The sequence below is a fragment of the Dicentrarchus labrax genome, unplaced genomic scaffold (assembly GCF_905237075.1).
Source record: "Dicentrarchus labrax unplaced genomic scaffold, dlabrax2021, whole genome shotgun sequence".
NCBI classification, from domain to species: domain Eukaryota; kingdom Metazoa; phylum Chordata; class Actinopteri; family Moronidae; genus Dicentrarchus; species Dicentrarchus labrax.
Genome location: NW_026136714.1, coordinates 22,453,501 through 22,463,597, shown reverse-complemented (window position 1 = coordinate 22,463,597; position 10,097 = coordinate 22,453,501). Strand labels below are relative to the sequence as shown.

The following is a 10,097-nucleotide window of genomic DNA, read 5'->3' as shown; positions in this document are numbered from 1 at the left end:
CTGGTGAAATCCTGAAGCAGAGACCAGTCTGGATACAAGCTGTAACAGCATTTTCAAATTTAGCTCACAATCTGTGACAATTAACAATCCCTTTGGCCCATGTGTGATAAATTGCTTGCAGGAGAAGTCCATTTGTTCCAGCCTTATCTTTGAGGCTGCTGATGAGAAGACTGAATTATCTATTATCGGACCGCACTGGAAATGAGTGGAAACGAAACAAAGATTAGGGCTTCAGATTTGAACCATCTAGACTGGGCCACATTTGCATGTAACCTACCCCAGGACATGCTTGGATGTTTGTTGCCTGATCACAGTTGAATCGACAGATCCACAGCCCTCCCCAGCAAGATATTCTGCTCCAAAAGATATTGGTGTGTCTTACACTTTGTGGCATGATAAGCAAAAATCTGCATAAATTCAGTCTAACTTTCAGCATATTTTGGAAACATACTAAAACATTATAAAATAAGAATTCATTACATGTATATTCAATATTACATGCTGCACACACATATCCATTGTTTGCTGTAAAATACATTTAAATCTAAATTTTAGAATGGCAGAGATTTACTTCATCAAAGCATTTATCCTCTTACAGTAAACAAAAAAACAAACAAACAACATGTATTCAATATTTTCAACAAACCTCCAGCAGTCGAATACTCACTTTCCCTTAAAACCTTTACTGCAGTACCACATGGATACCACATGGATACTGAATCACCAGCAAACCAATAAATGGTTGCTAGTCCAAATTCTGTTAAGTGCATCTTCACCATCCCAGCCTTCCTTCCCAGTCCTGTCCACCTGCTGTAGTGATGTAGATGCTGTCCATGGTGCTGATGTGTATCATCTGTGTGCAAGCTCTGCCACCCAGTGGCTGGCTGTATGACACATGCGTGCTCAGTGACTAAGTGGGGCCCGGAACTACGTTGTTTGTTCCTACCCGAGTCACAAAGCGTGGTGCACCTTCAATGCTAGCTGTTTTGGAATTTTCGTGACATTACTGTAGCTTCCCGTTTCTGGTAGGTTGGACTATTTTGTCTTTTATCGTACGAGGGATGTTACATGTTTGTTTATGGGTAAAATGTTTAATTCAGCCCGTAGGTTTATTTCTAAATGCTACTTTGGGAAAGTGACAGTTTGGTGCCTAGTCGCAGCTGTGTTAGCTTTAGCCTGTCTGGAGATGCTAACCTGTGAATTAAAGGGGTTTCTTACTACGTTAGGTGTTGAACAGTGGATGCTGCTAACAGCTGTCACTGTAAAATAGCGACCTTGTGTTGGTATGTGAACGACCTGCTCAAATACCGTTAGCAGCAAGTGTAATGAACAAGTGACTGACGGGTTAGCATCTGGGTGGGAGAACTGCTATTTAACGCCAAACCTCCATTCAGAATATGTAATAAAGTAATGGTTTGCTGTACAGATGTGAAGGTTTATACTCCAAAACTTCATTTTCTGTCTATGGATAATCTCCCCCGGCCACTATTCAATTCGGCATAGGTTTTATCCAACATGCGCTATGTTATGGTAATAAAATGGTAACTTCATGTTTCGGTTCAACCTACTCACTGCCATTCACGGTGTATTTTGGTGGTCAGCCAGGAGCAATAGGTGTAGGTAAAATGTAATTTACAGGCTTTAAATATTGCTTTAAATGCAGGAATGTACTGCCAAGTAAAATCAAATAGATTTGCAGTGTGTGATTGTTATATTATTATAGTTCACACCACAGAGTGGAGCAAAGCTAAACAGAATTCAATTGCAAACTTGATCTTCAAACTCTGGTGACCTGCATGAAGTATAACTGTACTCATTATACTGTAACTACATTATTTTCTTCCTGTATCTGTCTGCCTTCGTTCTTTATTCATCTCTTTCTTTCTTTACGTAGGCCAGCAAAGATGCTGCTGAAAGATCTCCCCAGAGAGGCCCTGATGCGGCCCTTGTCCAGGAATGAAGTGGTGGGCATGTTGCTTAGGTTGACCATCTTTGGTGCAGCGACCTACTACAGCATCAAATGGGTTTTAGAAGCGATGGACCCTACCTCCAAACAGAAAAACCAAGCCAAGAAAAGGGTATATAGAACATAAGCTTATGTTATTGTTATATTATCTAAGCTCATGGTGGATGTACTGTAGCTATTTATCCAGGTTATCTGCTGTCAGTGTGACGGATATGATTAGGAAATGAAAAGAATGACCGGAGCAGCATTTTACACACTATCTGTTATCCTCTTGTGTGTTCAGCTGAGATGTGTGTCTTATGTCTTCAGGCTGAACAGCTGATGAAGAGGATTGGTGTTGAGGGGGTCAAGCTAACAGAGTATGAGATGAACATTGCATCTCAGCTAGTTGATCCGCAAACTATGAAGGTAACATTTGTAATCCTCAGCCCATCCATGACGTTGAATTTATGTCATTATGTGTCATGACACTTTTTAACCCTTTTTTTATTATTGCATTTTCCCAGACAGAATTGTTTACAGTACTCTACCTTTCTGCAGGTGTCCTGGAGAGATATAGCCGGTCTGGATGAAGTTATAAATGAGCTGCAAGACACGGTCATCCTACCCTTTCAGAAAAGACACCTTTTGACTGGATCCAAACTCTTTCAGCCTCCCAAAGGTACCACAGCGTGTCATCTAAACAGAACTGTAACGGTTTGATTTTACTCACTGGTACATGCAAACAAAATAGTTTCCCCTGGAACAAGTAATAATACTGCTTATCTTATAGTTTGGCATGTCTGATAGGCTGCTGTTTAACTGAAGTTTGAATGTCAAATTTCTAACAGTTTCTGATTGGCTGCTGTTTATGATACCTAATTAAAGGTAAATGCCAAATTCCCAACTGTTGCAGTTTTTTAAACACACTATAATTTCTATTTTGTATAAATTAAAAAATAAATAAATCTTAAACGGGGAATATTTGCAGGAATTTAAAAGAAGTTTTATCATAACAGGAAACAATAATGGCTAGTTTCTGTTCATATTTTGTCTTTGCAGGTGTTTTATTGTTTGGTCCTCCGGGATGTGGGAAGACAATGATCGCTAAGGCAACAGCCAAAGCCTCGGGCTGCAAGTTTATCAACCTTCAGGCCTCCACGCTGACAGACATGTGGTACGGTGAATCACAGAAGCTAACTGCTGCCGTCTTCTCATTGGCTGTCAAACTTCAACCCTGCATCGTCTTCATCGATGAGATTGGTGAGCTTCTCTAAAAGGATTCATGTCAAGAATGGTTACTTGTTAATGATGGTATTACTGCGCTGTTGTGATTATTTGCAAAAGCTGATACTGCTATTGTTTTGATGTTCTCACTGTTTTCATACAAAAACAAAATCAGAGAAGGACCTGAAGCAGCATTGAAAACCAGAATAATGACATTTTCTTTTATAGGATGGCAGCTCCTAAAAGGGTAGTGAGTCAGGTTTCATAACACTACAGACTCTACAGGCTATCACTGAAACTGTCAAGTTCAGTCATAATGTCCTCTCTATCAGTGGAACAGGAGGGTTCAGGCCCTGGCACTGAGCCCACCCTTTCCTCCCTCCAACCCCCCCGTCTCTCCAGCGCCTTTAGTAATGTCTGAGTATCCAAACTACAGTTCCTATGATGCTTTGTGGGTTGTTAACAGGAAGTATAATGTTCTTATGGATTTAGTGTTACATTATAGACTATAACCTGAGCCCCGTTTTTACTTAGCCTATATTTGTTTACATATTGGCAAATTGGCACCATTAAAAGTATGCCAAATGACTTGTTAGCAATTCCTGTTTGCAATATGTCTGTGGAAATACAGAAAACTATCACTGGATTACTTTGATACTGAATAATACTTACAAAAAAAGTATAGCTTTGATCAATTAATCAGTCAGTCAAACTTAATTTACATAGCACCTTTCATACAGTTTAGTGCTGTTCAAAGTGCTTCACAGACCACCTTTGAGGTAGAACAAACTCAACAGGCTGAAATCCATTCTTTATTAAAGGGGAAATATCAGGCCAATAATCAGCCTAATCCTATTTCATCCTCATGAAATTGCCCAAACTGATTTCGACCTGTTGTTCTCAGTCTATCATGCAGATGAGTTTTTGATCCTTGTCTCTTGTGTGTTAGAGTCATTTCTGAGGAACCGCTCCAGTCTGGACCATGAGGCCACAGCCATGATGAAGGCCCAGTTCATGAGCCTGTGGGACGGCCTGGATACTTCCTCAACCACACAGGTACAACAACCTGCACACTTTCTGACACTGTAATGTACCTACTAGGTTACGTCAGACTGGTAAACCCTGGGTACAACCTCTCCTGGCTCTTAAAGGTCCAGTGTGTAACATTTAGGAGGAGCTATTGGCAGAAATGGAATATAATATTTGTTATGTTTTCATTAGTGTATAATCACCTAAAAATAAGAATCATTGTGTTTTCGTTACCTTAGAATGAGACATTTTTATCTACATAGGGGATTGGTCCCTTTCTACAGAGTCCACCATGTTGAACAGCCGTGTTTCTACAGAACAGACAAACCAAACAGTGGCTCTTGATAGGGCCTTTAATGGTTTTCAATAAGTTTCAGCCCCTGTAGTTTGCAATCTGCAACTACACTGCTAGATGCCACTTAATCCTACTTACTGTACCAAGAGCTGTCATTGAGAAAAGTATTTGGGAATGCACCTATCATTGCCTCTAAGACATAGTGCTTGTTCCATGTGGTGCCTTTTATTTGTTTTTTTTATTGTAAATGCAGTGGGTGGTTGTTCACATTGTGATTCTTATTATTGTAGGTGATGGTGATGGGAGCAACTAACAGGCCGCAGGATGTGGATCCAGCCATTCTGCGCAGGATGCCCACCACTTTTCATGTTGGCCTGCCAGTAAGACACATACACCAACACAAACAGTTTTTATCAATGTAAAAACTTAATTTCAGACTTAAATGAATACACATTAATAGATACAGTATGTAATATGTTGGAATACATAATAAATCTTAAATGTACGTACATTTACAGAGTGAAAAACAGAATAAGCTTGTATTTACAGATAATGAACTCTATGAACTCAGCTAATGTGTATTGAGTAATTGAAATGGTGCGTCTTACTGAGTGCATTTAACTACACATGAAGTAAAGGAGCACAGCATAAACACACTGAACTGTGTTTCTCAGATTGTCTGATGACTGCTGGCCAAACCACAAAAAGCATGGGCTATATTTTTATTATCCAGTACAATAAACATTCACTTTCATCATGTCACATATAAATGTATGTGAGCTGTGGATGCTTAACAGCGAAAACAGTACAAGATGTAAATGTATTTACACATATTGATTATGTATAATTTGTTCAGGCAGTTAAAATGGCACTTGATTTAAACTATATATATATAAACGAGTGATTAGTTGCTGATTGATGGACACATTTTTTTTGTATTCATAAGTTGCACTATAATAAGCTATATATTTCAAATAAGAACATCTGTCCTTCTATCTTTTCAGAGCACAAGACAAAGACAGGACATCTTAAGGCTGATTTTAGCTGGAGAAAACGTAAGATGTGATTTCTGTTAATTGTCTGTGATGTATTCTGAACAATGCTCTCTTTTGTTGTTTCACACCTGTATTTTCACTGTCAAATCCCATTAAAGTGAACAGCCAAAGAGCACTGACAGCAAACAGATTAATCCTATCTAATTGTCACTTATTACTGTCCTGCTTTTCCTCTCAGCTGAGCAATGCCATTAATCTGAAGGAGATTGCTGAGAAGACAGAGGGTTACTCTGGCAGTGACCTCCGGGAGCTTTGCCGTGATGCTGCCATGTACCGAGTCCGGGACTACGTCCGCAAGGAGCAGATGAGGCAGATCGCTCAGCAGCTACAGGACTGCCAGGAGGAGGAAAAGTATGACTCACATACAAACACCCACAAGATTTCATAGCCTTTTGTCCCCCGAGCATCTCTTTGTTTAACTACAGCACCTGCCCGAAACAGTTTGAGGTTAGATCACTGTGGGTTTGTGAAAGCCGATGGCAGTATTATTTTGAGTGATGTACTGGTTGTCTTTCTAACTTTATATTTTACTAAATACTCCCACAAAGTAACCATTCTTTTCAGTTTTCTTTACAAAACATTCAAGCTTTTGAATCCAATCCAATCCAATCCAACTTTATTTTGAAGCAGTATTTAGGCAATGCGGCATGGTCCATTGACCACTGGAGTGATGATGAGCTTCACAAAGTCCTGTATGTCATTAAACTGGACCGTATCAGAGCTGGATCTGGTTGATTTTAAAAACATCTTATATTTTATAAAAGGCTAAATATCTGATCTGTGTAACCCATGCTTCAGCTGTTGCTAAGCGACTATTGAAACCCCTCTCAGAGGAGGGCATTATTGCTAAAAGAAGAAATATTTTGAACTTTTCAGCACTCTAAACCCTAAACTCATAGCTAAGCTTTCCACAGTTATGATTCCAGGCATCAGCATGTTGTTTCAAATGATTATAAGGAAGCAGAAAACATTGCTAAAGGCTCTATAAACATGCAGCCGTACTGTAGTTCTCTGTAATCAGTGCACTTCATTCCAGCAGCAGAGTCATTAAAGTAAAGCTGCTGAAATAAACAGAAGAAAATAATTTGAAGCTAAGCTGAGTGTGTAGTGTGTTCACACTCCAAAAGTGACAAATTTAAGTTTACTCAAAGCCATATGCACACTACAATTAACTTGATTATCTGGTGGGCTGCTGATATACACTTTTCTCCCATAATGCAGTGCAGGAAATGAAGGAGCTGCTCACAGATGGGAAAAAAATTGAACTCTTGAGTGGAGGTGAAAACAACAACCCAAAATATAAGATGTGTTGGAAAAGGATTTTGCCGTTTCTTTGTAAAGTTTAAGTGGCAGTGGCGTTCTAAAATTGGATTAATGTCCAACAGCACAAGTGTTTAATTTCCTTCTAAGGGAAACAAAAACACTGACTGATTTGCAGCCTTTACTTCTTTTACCAGTCTCTTTTCATCATAAAATGGACCAGGACGTACAGCAAACACATGTATAGTCAGCCTAGAACAGGTGTACAATTGTACATTATGAATCCAAGGGTGGGAGTTGTCATAGTTAATACTGAAAAACAGTGTGGAATTGGGACACAGCTATTTTTTTTGCCTGTGTCTGACCTCTGTAGACCTGTGGACGAGGAGCGGTTGCGGCCGGTCACCCAGCTGGACCTCCTCTTCGGCCTGGACAAGATGAAGGAATCTAAGCAGGCCACAGCCTTCATGTTACCCACTGTGTTGGAGGTTCCCCTGGACTAACCCCCAACACAGCACCACCGAAGGGAAATGTTTTCTTCTCGCCATGCATTGTTTGCAGCGTGCTCCAACTCCTCAAGCAGAGGCTCCTCCTACACGTCAGAGGTGCAGCTGGGAAAGCCAACAAGCAGTTTGACTTTTTTTTTAAAGTGTATTAGTCCAGGCAAGGGTTGTTCTGAGCATGCTTATTTTCAGCACAACCCTGCTACATGTGTACAGTTATAATACATTCAGAAATCTAATATCTCCTGCAAGCCACTGACCGGCTCTAGTGGAGAGATTTAGAGTTCATGTCTTGCTCAAGGGTGACTTAAAAGTTTGTTAGCATGAGGAGAAAGCATTTTTCATAAACTGTATGGATCTGTCTGTTAGGTTAGTGCTAGTAATACTACAAACTACTCTACTACACCACTATAAGATCCATATACCGTCCTACCACGGACATACACATAATTGAGACCAGCAGGGATGAAGCAGGATGATGACTCATGATTCAAAGAGTTATTCAAAGTCTAGACTCCATCCAGTAATCCTTTTAATCAAATATATTTCTTTTTTGGGAAAATACATGTTTGAATAACAAAGACTTTAAAGTGGTATCAGCTGAGATCAGTACATACACTATACACTATATTCTCTGTAAATGTTATGTGATAGCAAATTACTTATTCATTTATTTCACTAATATCACTTTTTTAAATAACAAGGGAAAGAAATTTATTTTCAATTTTCGGGAATATCAGTATCCAGGTGAAGTATTTATTGTATGCCTTTTTAAATGTCAGTTTTAAGTTGAATTATTGAGAAACAACCTCCATCTCCTACCCCTAACCCACTTAGATCAAAGTCTTTTTAAAAAGCTGAAAGGAACATTGGATGTCACCACTATTTTCTTTCCATGATTATTCACATAGTTGATCAACAACATGTGTGTTTGTTTGATTGCATATCTGCTTTATGCATTTAGCCAGCGTGGGGTTGTAACAGAATAACTGTAGTAATGTGATACTCAGCGAGTTACTGCTCCCAAGGAGTACAAATGTATGTATATATAAATATTTCTTTTGAAATTATGGCAACATGTAACAGGTAAATGTATGTTTGTAGTAATGAAGTGAGCACTGCTGTAGCTGCACAATATGTATGTGACAATGATGAGGAAGAGCAGGGCAAACTCACTGGAAATAGTTTGAGACCCGATGGCACAGGTTCAAACTTCATCACTTTTTAGGACTTCAGATTATTTCAATTACTGATAAAAACCACAGTGTAAGCTTTAATTGGGACGTTCCTAAAGCAAGGCACCCCTTTCCGGAGCTGTCAGTTAATACGTATAGGCAGATAACAGAACAAACACTCAAGTGTCAAGTAGAGATGGGATCATTATTGAAGCCCTGTAATAGGAACTACAGCTTTAATGGTCACAGCCAGGGGCAGCAATAAAAGACACCCTTATAACCCATTATCTCAATAATCATGATCCTTCTGCTCAATGGCTGTAAAACTGTACTTACTTGTTGTATCACTGGTTGTATCATAGGAATTGTGCTGTGTGCATGTCTGTAAATGTGGAAGCACAACGCTGGGTTTGAGTTGAGGCCAAGACCTGAAGATGGTCTTCATTTAATGCTACTTTGTAACGCAAAGTCTTTTTGCACTTTTGCACCCAAAACAACAATAGCTGTTACTTCTCAATGTTTAAACCTCCCCAGTGTTTTTCCACAATTTGTTTTAGTGTCACATTTATTGTGTCATTACCATTATTAGTGAGTCTCTATTGTTTTACTTTGAACGTTTTTATAATGATCTTTTCATGCCATTTTCTGAGAATCGATCAACGACTGACAGCAGCGTCTGTCGCTGCAACACACATCGTTTCTGTGTCAGTTCACTTTTATTCTCACTTTAGGGAGAGCATGGCTTTAAAATTCTAACCCTTTCAATCAGCTGTCAGTCTGAAGTTGTCATTATTTGCCACATGGTCACAGCATGTATTCATGGATCTGTTCAGTATCTGTCTCGTACAGACCTTTCTCCCACGCAGTATGAGCAAGGCAGGGCATATCTTTCATTGAACCATGACCACGTGGTGGCACTGTAGCTTCTTACTGAGGCGTGCTGAGATATGGACTGCTCACATGTAGATCAGTTTTATGGCATTATGGTGAGACAATGAAATAGAGAACCCTGCTAACTGGATTGTTCCTGCCCTATTGGTTTTTTCATTGTTGCTCTTCATTAGAGTACCTCAGGTGACAGTTAAAGGTCAAAATGTTGCCATGTAAACCAATAATTGTGTCACTGCAGCTCACCGGTCTTAGTATCCTTTCTTGGACAAAGGTAACGACTGTGTAAATGCAACAGGACTCATTCATCTGTAATGTGGCAAGAGACTTATTCTATGGATCCAGAGTGTCCATATGCAGTTACTGTTAATGATACCTTTAACTACGTGTACGTGCTGAATATATGTTACCTATGTACTGTAAAGTATATTTATTAAATGCCACTGAAGAAAATATTCAACCAGCAAAATGTTACCTGAGTTATTTCTGCATGGATTGTTTGTCTTTTGTCCTGTCCGTGTTTAAGTGTGTTAAATGTAATAAATGTCCTCCTTCCCAAAAGTCCAACCTGTGAAAATGTCAAATTTTATATGTATTATTGCAAACTTATTTGTGTATATTGGCTTTATTGGCATATGTAGGCCAATGGCAATTTTAGCAATAACTTTCCTATACAGTGATGAACATGTTGATTTTTATTTGGCCTCCACAAAGCGTAGC

General features: G+C 39.2%; 1 protein-coding gene across 1 annotated transcript; it reads left to right on the top strand.

Moving 5' to 3' along the window:
* The first annotated feature begins 946 nt into the window (after positions 1 to 946).
* atad1a (ATPase family AAA domain containing 1a) lies at positions 947 to 9,832 on the top strand. The gene is made up of 10 exons (XM_051423605.1): positions 947 to 1,025; positions 1,895 to 2,078; positions 2,276 to 2,374; positions 2,507 to 2,627; positions 3,008 to 3,208; positions 4,122 to 4,228; positions 4,787 to 4,876; positions 5,501 to 5,551; positions 5,730 to 5,902; positions 7,185 to 9,832. The coding sequence occupies exons 2-10, from the start codon at positions 1,905 to 1,907 to the stop codon at positions 7,312 to 7,314; spliced, it is 1,146 nt and encodes a 381-aa protein (XP_051279565.1). The 5' UTR covers positions 947 to 1,025; positions 1,895 to 1,904; the 3' UTR covers positions 7,315 to 9,832.
* Positions 9,833 to 10,097: the final 265 nt, after the last annotated feature.